General features: G+C 46.4%; 1 protein-coding gene across 3 annotated transcripts in view; it reads left to right on the top strand.

The window, feature by feature from the left end:
• LOC125291878 (receptor tyrosine-protein kinase erbB-4-like) overlaps positions 1-16,407 on the top strand; it is a 232,664-nt gene extending 216,257 nt beyond the window's left edge. For 2 of the 3 annotated variants that reach the window (XM_048238834.1, XM_048238833.1), the window contains exons 21-27: positions 6,786-6,941; positions 7,943-8,018; positions 8,186-8,332; positions 10,155-10,252; positions 10,441-10,683; positions 13,501-13,837; positions 14,060-16,407. In XM_048238834.1, coding sequence (XP_048094791.1) covers positions 6,786-6,941; positions 7,943-8,018; positions 8,186-8,332; positions 10,155-10,252; positions 10,441-10,683; positions 13,501-13,837; positions 14,060-14,736 — 1,734 coding nt within the window. In that variant the 3' untranslated portion in view covers positions 14,737-16,407. The remainder of the gene's footprint in view (positions 1-6,785; positions 6,942-7,942; positions 8,019-8,185; positions 8,333-10,154; positions 10,253-10,440; positions 10,684-13,500; positions 13,838-14,059) is intronic. The other variant, XM_048238835.1, reaches the window with a different exon arrangement.
• Positions 16,408-17,178: the final 771 nt, after the last annotated feature.

Raw genomic sequence — 17,178 nt, 5'->3', positions numbered from 1 at the left:
GCCAACGCCGTGAATACTGATGGTGACACTGCTCCCACGCCTCCCACTCTTGATTGGCCCACCACACTGGCTAATGCTTCACAAATGGTAATGGCTGCGATTTATTATTGAACTGAATGGGAGGAGAAGGAATCACTGCTTAATCCCAGCTGGTTCAAGCCACAGGTTGGCAAAATAAATCTGAGATCTTGAGAAAGAGAAAGACACAGATGCTTTTGAAAGACTAGGGGAGAAAAGAATCTGTAAACAGGATGGCCTTTATGGTGTCATTTTCATCTAATGTGCATGGCTTTTCCTATTGATCGTTGTAGTGTCTGTTGTTAATGTAAGTTTCACACACTATGAAACAGTAATTTACTTGTTAATTTATAAATGTATCAGCTTCCTGTTCAGGGAACTAGAGTTTTCTTCTTTCTTATTATTACATAAGCACCAAACATACTGCCCTGTCCACAAAACAGAACTGAAGGTATGCAATTTGATGCAAAGACTGACATTCCATCTATTAAGCATTGAACAATGGCATACTTATCCAGGCAAGTGTACCTCTCCGACTATAGGAAACTAAAGCCAAAAGGGTAAATGTAATGAGGGATGCTGGGTAATTCAATCACAGGAATTTACAGTAAGCGGAGCACGGGGAGATGATAATGCAATAACACTGAAATAGGGAGACCTTCAATTCATTTTGAGCTATGGTTTTGAGATGCATTTTCTAAACAATATTGGATAGCTGGTTGAAGTTATAGGATTTCTGCAGACCCAGATTAGGTTAGTGTTAGTGACAGGAGGGTTGCCATACTTAAGTTTCCTTTCCCTCAGCTGGAGATAGCAGTCTATAATGCACTTTGTGAAAATAATACTTTAACAAGGCTATGTGTCTATAGTCTCCTGTGACATAACACCACACACAGAGACACACAATGTACAAGCCTTTAAAAATACCACTTTAAGTTCTTGTAATTTATTGTTAAGCCTAAATTATATCCATCCATAATATAACCCGCATGACTTTTCTTACCTTTATTGCCCTGCTATGAAACTTGGAAATTATTCAAATGATTTTAGTTTATAAATAAATTATGGGCTGTAAAATATTTCACAGTCTGATAAGTAAATGTTTTGCATGTTAAAACATTTAACTGAAAATAAACTTTTAAACTTGTAACTTGCAATTCAACTGTATTTTGTAATATTAAGTGTATTTTGATGCTCAAATGTTAACCCCTGCGGCATAGTATGTTTCCAGGAGGGACAGACAGGCATAAACACAGAAGAGACAGACAGGCATGAACACAGGAGAGAGAGACAGAGACAGGGATGAACACAAGAGAGAGAGACAGGCATAAATACAGGAGAGTGAGACAGGCATGAGAACAGGAGAGAGAGAGAGAGAGAGAGAGAGAGAGAGACATAAACACAGGAGAGAGAGACAGGCATAAATACAGGAGAGACAGGCATAACCACATGAGAGAGAGAGAGACAGGCATAAATACAGGAGGGAGAGACAGGCATAACTACAGAAGAGAGAGAGAGAGAGACAGGCATAAATACAGGAGAGTGAGACAGGCATGAGAACAGGAGAGAGAGAGAGAGAGAGAGAGAGAGAGAGAGACATAAACACAGGAGAGAGAGACAGGCATAAATACAGGAGAGAGAGAGACAGGCATAAATACAGGAGAGAGAGAGAGAGAGACAGGCATAAATACAGGAGGGAGAGACAGGCATAACTACAGAAGAGAGAGAGACAGGCATAAATACAGGAGAGAGAGAGAGAGAGACAGGCATAAATACAGGAGAGAGAGAGAGAGAGACAGGCATAAATACAGAAGAGAGAGAGAGAGACGGGCATAAATACAGGAGGGAGAGACAGGCATAACTACAGAAGAGAGAGAGAGACAGGCATAAATACAGGTTTACTGGTAAGGAGGCAACCTATTCAGTTACATTAATCCAGCATGCAGTCCCCTGTACCACACACCTCAACCCACACCTGCTCCTAGTTGTTTTATCGCCACTGAATCTAGTGTATTAATGGACCGTATGTGCCAATTGATTTCTAATTACTTCAGGCTCCACACAAAAGATAAATATTGTGGCACGGCCATCTTGCAGGTTATCGTAATCAGTGTCTCTATCGATTGGCTGCCGGCCTTAAGAAGTGATCTATTTTAAATATGCTTGGAGCAACTCGCCCTGTCCTCTTTTTTCAGTGCTGTTGGCTTTATTCCACTGGGTGAGAGAGAGGGAGATAGAGAGAGAGAGAGAGAGAGAGAGAGAGATCAAGAAAGGGAAGGGATAACATTTGAGAAACTGATTATATTGTTTAACAGCTCTGTACATTTTGATGTCATCATCATTTTGGAGTTTCAGTTGTGCCACTGAAGATCACGTTTCGTATTGAGCTCTGGTCACCCAGCCCAGTATGCTTTCAGTCCAAATAAAAGGAGGGAATTTAGGAGAGAATGCAGTTAGTGTCATTCATCAGCTTGTGTGTCTGAAAGAGAGAAAGAGAGAGGGGAGAGAGAGAGTGTGTGTGTGTGTGTGTGTGTGTGTGTGTGTGTGTGTGTGTGTGTGTGTGTGTGTGTGTGTGTGTGTGTGTGTGTGTGTGTGTGTGTGTGTGTGTGAGGCTTTCAGAAGTAGATCTACAGACCGCACACAACCTGCTCGTATTGATTTAATCTCACATCCCAGCACAGCGGCAAAATCGCTTTTGACAAAACACATTCCAAGACAGCACCGTCAACTCTTTTGAAAAAAGCTTTTGTCTGCCGGCGTCTGATACAGTATACACATAACTAAGCAGGCCAACTTCAGGATTTGAGGAGCGCTCCCAAAACACATCAGCCTTAAAGCCAAATCACTAGTGCCAATTGCACCTGTCCATGTCCTCTCCATCTCTGTCTCTCCGTCTCCCCAACTTGCCCCCTAATCCCTCTCTAGCTGCCTGTGTCCCACCACTCGTTTCCCCTGGATACTTCTCAAACACTGTACAAAGAGTTCTCTACCTCAAATGGCAATTAGACCCCATCATGCATCACTTTCTTCCCCATCATGCATCACTTTCTTCCTCTTGTTGCCATGCACTCATCATACAGGATCAGCAGGTAGCACATGGAGAGAGATAGAGAGAGAGAGAGAGAGAGTTGAAAAGAGAGTGAATAGCCACAGCGTCATCAGCGTGTTGTCTGTTCTCATTTCAAACCCCACTTTGCTGTTTTTTCTCCCACTGCCATTGTGAAGCGTAATTAACATTTATGCTTTGGCAAGCCATCCATTTTCTCTCTGCCTAATTGTCTCGAAAATTGAGAAGATTGCTGTGGACGATTTATGTACAAATAAGATCCTGTCAAGACTCATCAGCATGTGGTTCAGCTTCGCTTTTTCCGTGTTTCGTTTCAGCGAGGGGGGAACTCGGTGCACATATGCACTAACACGTGCTCACAGCACACCTGGTGTTTTTGTTTTAACAAAAAACTGATCTTAGCTCTTTTGCTTGAACATCACACATGCCTATATGAATTCACACACACACACTAATATGCAGACACACATACAGTACACACACTCTCAAACAGATACGTTTTTACAGCCATCACAACAGATGACTGTTGGAAACATAACACAACTTTGTGGAGCTAGGTTGGCTGTGTACAGATCAGTCTCCCATCACGGTCCACCTCAGGGCTTGGGTCCTCTCAGGCCACAGGTAATTATATTTTAATTGACAATTAATGCAGAGCCATTCATCACAAAGAGAGGCCTCATAAAAAACATTATGCGAGAAATGGCAGCAGTGATGGCTGCGCTCATAAAAGAACCACATGATGACAGGATGCCATGTCCCTTGAAGGATCGGACTCAGCCAGAATGTGTAAAGAGACAAACATGCCTATGTGCACAACAGTGTGTTTTTCATAAGTGTGCATACTTCAGTCTATCTGTGTGTTGGTATGAGAAGGTGTGCTTTTATGATTGTTTCTTTGTTGGAGTTGTTTGGCTTGGTTTTATTGTTGCACCTCTCTGTGCTTGTTGGAACCCATCCAAGCAGGGCTCAAACATACAGTAGGTGTGACGGAGTAGGAGGAGAATAACAGGTTGTTTAGTGCTGAAGCTCTGAGACGCTCTTGTGATGGATTGTTGACATTTAAGCACACACCCCTCACTTATACCAAATTACCCTGCTCCACTGGAGAAAGATCTAGCACAGGCAGGATCATCCTCTGCCTAGCACCGCCAGATATTAAAGAATGAGAGCCAGGGAAGCCACTTTGTAATGAGAATCTGATTAGCATTTTGCCTTGAATAGCTTATGAATGCCATGGGAGTGGAGGCTGCTAATATCAAGGAAATGGCCATAACAGAGGCATAGTAAAGGCTTATTGTTTCATTAATCATCTGCCAGGAAATGCTTTCGGACAGGGTCCACTGAGTATCCACAGGTTGCCTGGTATTTTTGTAAGGGGAGAGAGGTAAGGATGTTTCATTAATGCTTTTAATTCAAGCGTTCACTGGACTTCTCTGGACATTTCAGAGGATGCAGCGTTTATCTCATAACAGAGACTCAGCATGAGGCCAGCGCATCAATCCTCAGCCCCCTTTGTTGTGGTCCTGTAGGGCCACGCATTTACTTGGGCTGTAAAGAGACCACACTCTTTCTCATACACACACACACACACACACACACACACACACACACCACACAAACACACTTTACACACTCCCACTGGGTTTTTCCTCTTTGTCTTCCCCTTGCATAGCACAGACGAACTCAAATGCCCTCTAATGCATGCACACACGCTCATGCACGCACACAGACAGACACACACATACATACAGACACACTCACACACACACACACACACACACTCACAAACAAACGTCTCCTTGATGTTTCCGGTCCCCCTGCTCACTGGGGAGTCTCTAGATTGGCTCGCTGACAAATGAGGCAGTGTGATTGCAGTGTTACCATTGTAAGTCTGGCTATGTCCAATTGCCTCCACCCCTCCCCCCATCCCAAATCCAATTTGTTATGGTTTGAATCAGCCCCCCTCATTCCAGTCCCCAACTACTCTACCAAAGCGGCTCATGTATTTTGGGTCCGACTTAAATTGCCGGATTTCTTTTGCGAGGCGGGAGCAATCTTGTTACAGCGTACAATGGGGACCACAGTTCCCCATTTGGCAGCATTGCCTGGTCGCGAGGCCAGCGTTTCACTGCTCTTTACTGTGACGCAATGCATGCTGGCCCATGGAGAGTTATCCATCTTATGCCTGTTGGGCAGATTTGATTGAGCACCTACAGTGAACAGTGAAAAAGGATATCATTCATTGAATACAAAGACCAAGTATTGTCAATCTGACACGCAAACAGTATATATTAATAAACATTAATATGACAGTAGAATCCCTTTTGTTTATCTCTCTGTTGTTATCTGTAATAAATATGCCTGTTCAATACTCAAGCTCTGCGATGCCCTGAAAACATGAAGCCAAATTAGCATGTGGATGTCCCCTGCTTGTTCCCTTCCTTCCCCCCTCCACCTCCTCTGGCCAATTCTGTCTCCCTCCATCCCTGTCCTCCAGCAAACACCCCCCCCACACACACACACACACACACACACACACCACACCCCAGCCCACCCCAGCCCAGCCCAGCCCTGCCTCCCCCAGGCTGGCCTTCTCCAATCACATTAAGATTTAAATTTCATCTCACTGGGAGCTCAAGGGCACTCCGAAGCATCAGAGGAGGAAATCAAAGAGAAGCCGGCTACTGCTCCATCCAAGGAAGTTTTGCCATGCGAATGGCCTCCAAACAGACTCGCGAGAAATCAATTAAGCAAATTGTGGTGCCTCTCAAATGGAGGGGAAAAAAAATCTATTTTCTAGTTGTTTGGATATAGCTCAAAGAAATTGCTGAAAGTAGTCTGGCCATTGTCAAGTTTAACAAGCTCACAATTTAAAGTATTGCTCAAGCATTTTTCATTAATTGTTCACTTATAATCCTTGTAAAAACACACCAGTCAAAGCCCCAAGGCACACTGGTTTTATTTTAGTTTAATTGAATATTCAAAATCCATATACCCTGTCCAACTTCTGCTCTTTCATTTGTTACTAGAGTAGAATTGAAGTCGTGTGGTGTACATCATTCTTACTTTCTATCATATGAGTTTCTGGGCTCGAGCAACTCATCATGTTTGAGATAAGATGTTATTTGAGACTGAGTATGTTTACATGGACATTAATATTGTGATATTAACCCATTTGAGACAGTATTCTGAATAATATGCTGCCATTACAAACATCATTTTCTGATGACCTTAACCCAAATAAGGTCATAGTGGGAAGTAATTGAGTTAAGACGAGGAGTATTCTGATCTTAGTGGCATTATTGAGGTGCATTATAGGCATGTACAGTATGTACCCTAATCACATTATAACGTTCTTTCAGACATTTCGGTGCAGAAATAATTATGGAAGGAATGTGGGGCGCAAATCACAAAGATTTTTTGGAACCTTGATCAACCGTTTTTACAGTCTATGGTTATAATGGTCAGACTATGCTGTGTTAAATGTAAACGGAAAAATGAATGGAATATTTTATTAACAACTCATCTAAACACCATAATCACATTCTGAATAATGTAATGTAAATAATGTACGGTAATGTAAACATAGTCACTGATTCTGATAGCGGGTGATTATGCTGGTAATCCGCACGAGTAGTGTTTGTCAGTCATGGTTAAATCAGTGGCATATGGTGACAGCCTTGCCTGTGGCTTGCAGGGCATGATGTACCTGGAGGAGAGGAGGCTGGTACACAGAGACTTGGCTGCGAGGAACGTGCTCGTCAAATCCCCCAACCACATCAAGATCACAGACTTCGGCCTGGCGCGCCTCCTGGACGCCGACGAGAAGGAGTACAACGCAGACGGGGGAAAGGTGGGCCCCACACTCACACCAGACATGCTAGAGGGAGACCAGCTCTGAGAGGGGCTGATTTCATCAACTCATTGTCTTAGAAATACTTATCTGATTGACCACATTACATAGGGAATCTTCAGAATATCAATAGCAATTAAAAACTAGAGATTAAATTATCTTTAAAAATCTCATTAGTTTAAAATTTATTTAAAATCAAACTCCATATAGGCACAGAGTTTGTAAAGGAGGCACAGAGTTTGAAAAGGGTGCACTGACTTTCTAATATTGACTTTTACTAAATCTCATCCAAATGAATAACAAGACATCCTGGGTTCACCTTCACTCCTACCTAATCTGCCTTTGTGCGGCTTGCCAAGCTTCACTGTGGGATCATGTTTTGGCTCCAGCACCCGGCTGCTCATCTGGCTTTGGCCTTTTATTTCAATCCCAAGTCAGTCCAGTGGTCACTTCCTTTCCGTGTGCCATGTCCTTTTCTCCTGTCCAGGTTGCCCAACCTCAGATGAAGCCAGTGGTTGTGGCAGTGGATGTGCTTAAAGTTAATGGGACATACAGCATACAACTCTGTTCTGTCTCCCATGTAGCAATCAGTGTCTAAGGCCAGCCGCTATATCCCATACTCTCATTTCACCTCAGCTAGTCCAGCACTTTCTATTTGGGCTGTTTGTGCCAGCAGTCACTTTCAGCCTAATAGGATGCTTTCAGGTTAGCCTCCTAACATTAGGTCTTGGAAATGCACAATATTTCCGTTCCTCTCTGGCAACTCTCCTCTGGATGCTGAGAATATGAGTCTCAGCAAGGTTCCACGTAGTGACTGGTCATTATTTGCCTTCAGTCTTCTGGTAGTCCATTAAAATGATATTCAGAGTGACAGGAGTTTTTTTTTCCAGTTCCAGTGAGAAAGTCCTTCTGTGCAGTACCGGCCCAAGCCAAAGAGTAAAGAGTTTAAACCAGGAGCTAGCAAACTTAAAGTAATTACTGTGTTACTGTTTTTCTATTAGATGCCAATCAAGTGGATGGCCTTGGAATGTATCCACTACAGAAAGTTCACCCACCAGAGTGATGTGTGGAGCTACGGTAAGATGGAATTTTGCACATGCTGTTTAGTAGCATAATAGCCCAAAAAACAATTTCCAAATGGCTTTGCCCATGAAGTCATTCAAGTGTTACTGCCGATAATCATCTCCAAGCTGCAAGCGGAATGCAATCGCGGTGGATATGACACAGCTCTGTTCTTTATGCAGGAGTGACCATCTGGGAGCTGATGACTTTTGGAGGGAAGCCGTATGACGGAATCCCCACCCGCGAGATCCCAGACCTGCTGGAGAAGGGCGAGCGTCTGCCCCAGCCTCCCATCTGCACCATCGATGTCTACATGGTCATGGTCAAATGTACGTCCATATTTTCCCTCTCTGTCCCTCCACCGTGTTTTTTTTCCCTGACCAAATAACAGAAGGGCTGCCATTCTGCAGCACTCTTGAAAGCCTGTTGATATTTTTTTTCATTGAGGCAGCCAAGCATGCCATGTTGTTTACACACACACAACAGATAGATATTCATCCCACACCCCCAATCACTGTCAATACTGCTTTTTACACGGCCAAGCAGGATATGGCCCGTGCTCTAAAGCTGTAGTAGTGGGTCTGCGCTGACCGCGTTGGACGCCAGAATATTCTGGCCGAGCAGCGGGGTCCGCATGTACAAAAAGCCCAATTCAGAAAACCACCATCAGGGAGGCTGGGCGCGTTCCATCGGCTGCCACCGGTGCCGCGTCCAAACTGATGATCTCATCAGCCGGCCGTCTGGACTGACACCTCGGGCCGGCGGGAGGGCTGGAGGGGGTCAGAGGTTCCTCTCTCGCCCATCCTGCCAGCCAGGAACACGGGCGCGCGTGCCAGCGACACCCCTGCCATGCCTGGCCGTGTCGCGGCGCTCTCTAGCAGCGCGCACTTCCTATGTCGGACGGACAGCGCTGCGCCTCCTGCCAGGTTTCCAGCGCACAGCAGCCCTGTGGAAGAGGAGCCGGCCAGCCTCCTGCACCTCCCTCACCAGCACCTCCTACACACACACACACACACACACACACACACACACACACACATAGCAGGGCACTGTGAGGACAGGACAACAGCAGGGACAAACAGTCAGACAAACACACACACAGTAACCCACAGTATAAACACTTACAATGATAGAACCTTTGCCTTTGATTCAATTTCAACAGTAGATTTTTAGAAATGTCCATAATGCAATGCACCTGCAAGTAGATGTGTTTTATATTGCTAAATAGGTACGAAGTAAAAAGCCAAAGTGAGGGATATACTGTATAATAGCAGTGAGAGTCCCCCAAAGGACTATGCATACTATGCTATGTCTCTTGCTTCTCTAAGTATGCTCCTTGTTATGCCCTCTCTCTCCTCCTCTAAGATTGTTAGAAGTGTGTAGGTTTACATTGTGAGCTCATGTATTTGTGTGAGTAAGTGCCTGGCCACCCAAACCACGTGTACCAAAACAGACAGACGTGAATCAGAGGGTTCTGTCAGAATAGAACATTCAGAGGGCTCTGGCCCGTGGTCTCTCTCTCTCGTCTCATGACCGTGCCAGCACGGGGCCAGCAGAGCCGCCCGCTCATACAGGGCTGATGCCGCTGAATGTGAGAGCCATATGAGTGGAACACAGGCTGGCACCGCTGCCCTGCCCGCTGTACAACAAGGCACTCGGAGCCACACTCCCACATGGTTGCAGAGGTGTTCTTTTTTCATCTCTCTCTCTCTCTCTCTCTCTCTCTCTCTCATGTCCATATGGTGTAATGTCATTCCAGGGATCATGAAAGGAAGTATAAAATGAGCAGTCCAACGTGTTCTGTGCTTCGACGGCGCTTTGATAGCGAATCAGAGGAAACCATCTATGTCAACCGTACATAAAATAAATGTGCAGCCCCTATGAATAAATAGTCAGACGAAATGCGAGAGTAAATAAATAAATAAATAAATATATAAATAAATAACTAAAGGCGAACTCTCCCACTGCGACTGTCGAGGGATTTAGCCAGCAGGGAAAGTAGATTAGCAATGTTATCTCATGTTTTAAATCTGAGGTAGAGAGGAAATCCACAATCCCACTGTGAGTCACTGCTAATGCCTCAAATTTGCTAAGCTGAGAGCTAAGCTGAGCTGCGGAGCGTCCTAAGGATTGGGATGTGTTATGTTACAGGCTGGATGATCGACGCCGACAGCAGGCCCAGGTTTAAGGAGCTTGCCGGAGAGTTCTGCAGAATGGCCCGTGACCCACAGCGCTACCTGGTGATCCAGGTAAGAATCGTTGCAGTGGAACACCCATAGCTGATGCCTTTTGGAGGTATATACGTCAGACAGATAGGAACTGACTAGATTGAGCCTATAGACTGAACACACATTCATGAAGCATCGTCCAGTTTATGAATTCAGTTTATGAATTCAGTTCACAAGAATTCATTCACACCAAGACCCTTGTTCCATAGAACAAGAGGCTGAGTCCAGATGGACTGGCCAGGCCTAATGCTGGTGTTGACGAGTTCCTGGTGTCCGTTCAGGGGGATGACCGCATGAAGCTGCCCAGTCCCAATGACAGCAAGTTCTTCCAGAGCCTTCTGGACGAGGAGGAGCTGGAGGACCTGATGGACGCTGACGAGTACCTGGTGCCCCACGGCCTCAACATCCCACCTCTGGCCTACACCCCTCGCACACGCATGGACTCCAACCGGGTAGGCATCCCAGCCCCCCAACCCCTCTCATCTCCCCAGCTCAAATGGTGATACTCTCCCATGAATTTCACTTTGCCCCCTCAAAGTGTCTTTACACAACCACATCTGTGAATATGTTGGGGATGTTTTAACAGTTTTTCTATATGCACACCATTGCCAATAGTTGTTCTTGTCACACTGGCAGAGAAAAACAATCTTCAGATATTCAAAGTTAGAACTTGAGGATTGAAATCTCCAGCCTTTCCAACTATATCAAGAACAAAAGGTCAGAAGCAGTTGCCAAGTTTTGGTCTTGTTTTTAAAAAGTCAGCCTTTGTTCCTGGACGATTTGGCCAATCCAATGCATTTTCACAAGCCCCTGTATCCCCATAGTATTTTGTGGAAGCAATCTATTTGATTTTGTATTGGCCTAAATTAAGCCTTCCTTTGGATTGCATACATATTGCCTCATGACCTTGGCTTTGATGATTTGTCGGGAAGTAGCCTTTTTCTCCTGCTTAAATCAATTCAGCACAATCACTGATGACTCTGAAGTGCCCCTGCTGTACAGCACAATACTGAAAGAGTCTTGGTTAAGTTTCTTGCCGTCCAATAATTATTTAAAAGTTGGGATTCATGGATCTAATATACCAGTAGTTGTGCAAAAGGTGGAAGCAAAGACATGCAACAAGTCAGGGTTGTGATGCACACATGACGTGAGCAGAATGCAAACGACACCCCCTCACCCCGAGCCACCGAGTGGAAGGCTGCCATGAAATGGTGACTCTTAGCCCAGGGAGGGCTTTGATGTGCCACACCACACACACCTCCGAGAGCCAGCCCCTGAAGAGAGCAGTATGCCCCCACACTCTCACTCTCTCTCTCACACACACACACACACACACACACACACACACACACACAGGCCTGGGCTGTTGTCCCCCCGGCCCCCCTCTCCTCTCCCGGCACACTGGGCTTTTATAAGCCAGGCCTTCTTGTGTAAATATTAGGGCCGCCTCTAAAGCAGGATTGCCTTATGCATCCAGGCCGTGGGTGTATTTGCTCAGCATTCCGCCGGCCATAGCTCTAAAAGTCTAATTAACCCAGGGTGCACATAATATAGTTTACCCCTGGAGACCTGCGCCCGCATTTATCAAGCGTTTCAGAATCATCTCCAGGATTCGGAGATCTTGGGCAGGATGAATAATGGTGCTACGGCAGGCTGGGCCATGAGAGGTAGTTATCACACCTTTTGCACCCGCTTGCAGAGAGGAGAGCGACTTTCATCTCAGCACAGGGGCAGTGTGCCTGTGGATCTGGTGGAAGGAGAGATTGCTTCCACTCCAAAGACGCCCATATAATTGAGAATTTCAGTTTTATCCGCACAATATCTTTGAGTGGGCTAATTGTTGAGAAGCATTGTCAGCATGAGCCACCCATATTGGTGTGTGAGCAGCAAAGCTTGCGTTTGGGATCGACTGGCCACCTTCTCTCCTGCTTTACTCCCTCCATCTCTTGTCTCTCTCCTCTCCTGCTTTACTCCCTCCATCTCTTGCCTCTCTCCTCTCCTCTCCTGCTTTACTCCCTCCATCTCTTCCCTCTCTCCTCTCCTCTCCTGCTTTACTCCCTCCATCTCTTGCCTCTCTCCTCTCCTCTCCTGCTTTACTCTCTCCATCTCTTCCCTCTCTCCTCTCCTGCTTTACTCCCTCCATCTCTTCCCTCTCTCCTCTCCTCTCCTCTCCTGCTTTACTTCCTCCATCTCTTCCCTCTCTCCTCCCCTCACTCACACTCCCCTGTAGAAATGTACACTTTAAACACGCACCCCCGTAACAACAACACAATTATCGTAGGAAGCAGCACCTCGGCGCCATAAAGAGCCCTCTCTGTTCGGCTTGTGTATGGAGGCTTTGGCAGACAAAGCCCTTCCTCTGTGCACTGAGCTTTCTCCACAGAGCACTGGAGCCATTTTGCATTCTAACTTCCGTTTTGTTTCCCCTTAAAAAGCATGAGAAGGGAGAGAAAGCTACATGAATATCAATGAGCGACATCAATCCTCCACAGGCTCTTTGCTACATTACAGAAATCTCGCTCCTGCAGTTTCTGGTATAAACAGTGCTTTGGGAAAACAAAATGATGGCACATTCTGAAAAGAGAGAAAAGTGATCAGCTTATTAAAATGTGTACCGAAGGAATAGATCTGGGACAACACATTTGCCGGAAGGATCTTATGTCTGTTATCTCCAAGGTCCACTCATCGTATTGTTCTTAAAATATTGATAACAATCTAGTCCAGAAAGTTCAAGGATATGGTTAATTTCTCTCCTAGAAGAGCAGATCACACTTTAAGTTTAAATGCCTTTCTTAATATTTTAGGAAACCCCATTTTGGTGGAGAGTGTATATTTGTCTGCTCTGCTTAAATATTACATTTTGCTAGACCCACTTTGGTATTAATGTCCCAGATATGCTCTTGAGTCTCATTTGGGCTGCCTGAGCATATTCACAGTGTAGAGCGGAACAAGGTAGAAGGGTGGACGTAATTCCCAGATAATATCAAACACAGCATGTGCTTCATGAGACTTGGCATAATAGGAGATAAAGACAAATGAATGAATCCATCACAATGGACATGAATTATTTAAATAGCAAAGAACTATTTCCAAATATTCTTAGTATTTTAAATACCCAGTGTCTATATGAACCATATCAATTCTTTTCTCTTTTCTATGCTCTATTCCTAAATTGAAGTTGGTTTACCAGGTAATTAAACCAGCAAAAAAATAATTTATTTCCTTGTCCATCACACAGCTGAGTCTTGTCCTAATCTCTGCCTCTTCAGAACCAGTTTGTGTACCAGGACAGCAGCTTCGGCAGGGAGGAGATGATGATGACCATCCCTCGGGTGGTGGCCGTGACGGCCCTGTCACCTGCGTGCTCCTCCGTCACCGACTCGTCCGTGACCCCCAGCACCGCCTCCGAGGCCTTCCCGGACCCCCGCTGCAACGGAACCCTGCGCAAGCAGCCGCAGCAGCCCTTGGTGAGGCCCGGTCCGCCGGAGGATAGCAACGGCCAGCGCTACAGCGCCGACCCCACGGTGCTGCTGGGGGAGCGGGCAGGCAGGGGTGAGACGGACGAGGATGGCTACATGACCGCCACACAGGACAAGAACCCCACAGGTAGAGCACCCACAAGTCGTTCATTAGAGGGTGCACACTGAAGATAGAAATATTCTACCAATTTCATGTTTTTGACACCCTACTTTTCTTACACTTTTCTTATTTATATTTGCACAGATCCTAGCTGAATAATTAAAATCAGAGCAGGGTGTATGTACTCTAATCAGAAAGTGTCAAACCTATTCTTTAGAACTGGTTTCAACTTCCATTTTTCTCTGACAGACTATCTCAACCCTGTGGAGGAGAACCCCTTTGTCACACGCCGCAGGAACGGAGACGTCCACGGAGTGGATGGCCAGGGGTATCACAGCGCCCCCAACGGGCAGCCCAAGGTAGAGGATGAGTACGTCAACGACCCGCTCTACCTCAACACCTTCCACAACTCTGGAGAGAAGAGCCAGGACGCTCTTCGGAAGAACGGCATTCCTCTATCTCACATGGTCGCGGGTGGCGGAGGGGCCACTCTTGGCCCCCAGCACCCCATCCAGGCTGGCCATCCACCGCACAGTGGTCAGACGGAACACCCCATTCGCCCGCACCTGCTCTCGCAGCCTCCCTACCCGGCCCCTCCGTCTCTCAGCGCGCTCTCCAGCCACACGCTGCACCCGGCCCATGCCGGACACACGCTCCACCCCGCGCACACCGGCACCATCATGGCCGACAAGAAGCCCAAAAAGACCTTCGACAATCCCGAGTACTGGCAGCACAGTCTTCCCCCCAAGGCCACCCTGCACAACCCCGAGTACCTGCAGGACTGCAGCACGCGCTTCTTCTACCGGCAGAACGGACGCATCCGGCCCGCTGTGGCCGAGAACCAGGAGTACCTGTCGGAGTTCGCCCTCAAACCCGGGACTGCACTGCCACCCCCGCCCTACAGACAGAGGAACACTGTGGTGTAGCCGGCTCAGGGGCTGGTGGTGACTGAGAAGGGGGAGGGAGGAGGCAGGGGGGCAGGAGAAGGCTAGAGTTGGATACTCCTCCATGAACTGGGACTTCCACCAGAGCCAAACTCTATCTTACCAGCGAGACCAGGACTGACACTTCAACCCTCCACTGTTCCAGAGATGATCCACCATCCACTATGTCCAGTGGCCATGGCAACATGATACATCAGTCCATCGCTCCCCGTTTCTCCTGTTCCCTTCCTCACTCCAGCTCACCTGCCCCCATGAACTGAGGATCCTCTCAATGATGACTTTTCCAAAACTGGATGCTCTCCTTGCGGTGTGGTCAGTGAGACACACTAAATGCTAGAGGTACTGGCCAGTAGGTGATGCTGGCTACTGACTTCATCCCACAGGGAGGTGACACTGACAAAACCTGTTGCTATTACCAAGGACAGGTAAAGGAACGGGGAGCAAATCCTGGAAAGAGTGGCACATACCTGCATCTGGCACATAGCATATATATTCTCCTCCTGTGTTTTGGAAAAGCACTTTCTGAGTACAAACTCAAGTCCTGTAGTAATATATGACTGTAGGCATTTAGTAGTAGCAATCACAGTCATCTTTTTGTAATCACAGTCACAGCCTGTGGTCACTCCACACAGGTGGCTGTGCGGGGGTCTTACGCCGGGTCACACATGGAACTCTGAGGACTATCTCCTTACCTCTGCATCCACACTGCTGCCACCATCTCCATGCTGAATACATTCCAACAGAGGATGCATCGGAAAGTGATCGATATTATTTATCTGTTTTCGCTGTGGCGCCTTTATAATCGTCCTGTATAAAAGACCTGATGTACAGGCAGCACTGGGAGATGTATCCACTTGTGGATTTTTTCTGAGTTGTCAAACAACAACACTGTTCTGGCTTGAGATTAAGATCACAGCAACGCTTGGAATGGGTGCCATTACTCCAATGTCCACGACTCCCACAATCGGTCACCATCATAGAACATTCACAAAACTCCACATGTCTACCATATGAATCTGTATTCTTATAAAGAATCCCATCATTTCTATTCGTAATGCTATCGGTATTGCCAGTGATGCTTGTCTATATTTATACTGCTGGCTGTAGATCACCAATCATATGAGAGATGTAGTTCATCCATGTAAAGAGGAACAAGCAGGGGTCAACCAGTAGGACCCACACCCATTCTAAGGTGGAGGGATAAACAGTGAATCCACTGACCTGGAGACATGTACGGCACTGCACAGTCACACCAAACTCAAACAGGAAATAAAACCTAGCAGAAATGTCTCCAGTGCACTCCATCTTAGACCCATTGTGGAGTCGTGCATGGGCAATGTGCTGGAGGCCTTGGCACGGCGTGACATCCGTAGCGTCCGTCTGGGCCTGGCTAGAGTGGCGCGGGGGATGATAACTGGGTAATAGTGTGCACCAGAGAGAGGGCCTGGGCAGCCATGGTGTGGTGGCGATGAGAAATGATGTGCCATTATCAATGCTCATCAAGCCAAGATTAGCCCGCCACCTGCCACCAGGCCTTGCCATCATCAGGAGCTATTTCCAGTGTTTTGTCACGGGCCGGGCCACTGGGGTAGCGAGGGGGTTGTATTTCCAACTGGTAAAGAATGGACAGAGTGTAAAAAAATCATCATGACACGGGGGATGAAGACCCAAGAATAGCACAGACTGCACCCTAGACGAGCGGCAGAATGCCAGTGGATAGTGCACTAAAATGGTCCCACCCCACCCCCACCCGCGCTCCGCCACTACAACATTGATATGCACACTGCGTTTTCAATGAGGAAACACAATTGACCTCATTAACCACATGTTTTTTACTTTGGTTTCTGATGAGGAAATGAGAACGCAGGTTTATCCGAGGGCAGAGCCATGCGTGCGTGTGGAAGGTCACTGCCAGAGCGACGTATGTTTGCTGCTAGAGGGAGATTAGCGCATCTGAAGTCTGATCTTGGTACTTGAGTTGATTTCATAGCACTAGAGGATCTGGCAGAGCCAAAAGACTTCAGTTTTTGAAGTACATCATTTAATTCCCTACTGATTTTTTAATTGTGTTATGTTGAGTTGCTGAGGAAGTAGATAGTTGTAGTCAGTTCTTCGGCATAGATGTACTAGTAATTGATGTTTTTTTTAGTGAAGGTTTACCCTATAATGGAGCACTTTAATAAACACCCGGCATCATTGGGAAAACTAGGAAGATAATGGAAAGCTCTGTGCTGAAAGCAAATATTGAAGATGTGCAGTGTTCCGCCATGATTACAGAATGTGCCAAACGTTATTTGGAGCTTTTTTCCTCTTTTATTAAAAATAATTGCCTGCCAATTACAAACCACAGTTGAATTACTGAGCAGCACATGGAAACGCCAGTGGAGACGGCACACAAGCAGATAAGAGGGTTTGGAGAGATTG

Source organism: Alosa alosa, chromosome 3, assembly GCF_017589495.1.
Source record: "Alosa alosa isolate M-15738 ecotype Scorff River chromosome 3, AALO_Geno_1.1, whole genome shotgun sequence".
NCBI lineage: Eukaryota > Metazoa > Chordata > Actinopteri > Clupeiformes > Clupeidae > Alosa > Alosa alosa.
This window is presented reverse-complemented; position numbering and strand designations above follow the sequence as displayed.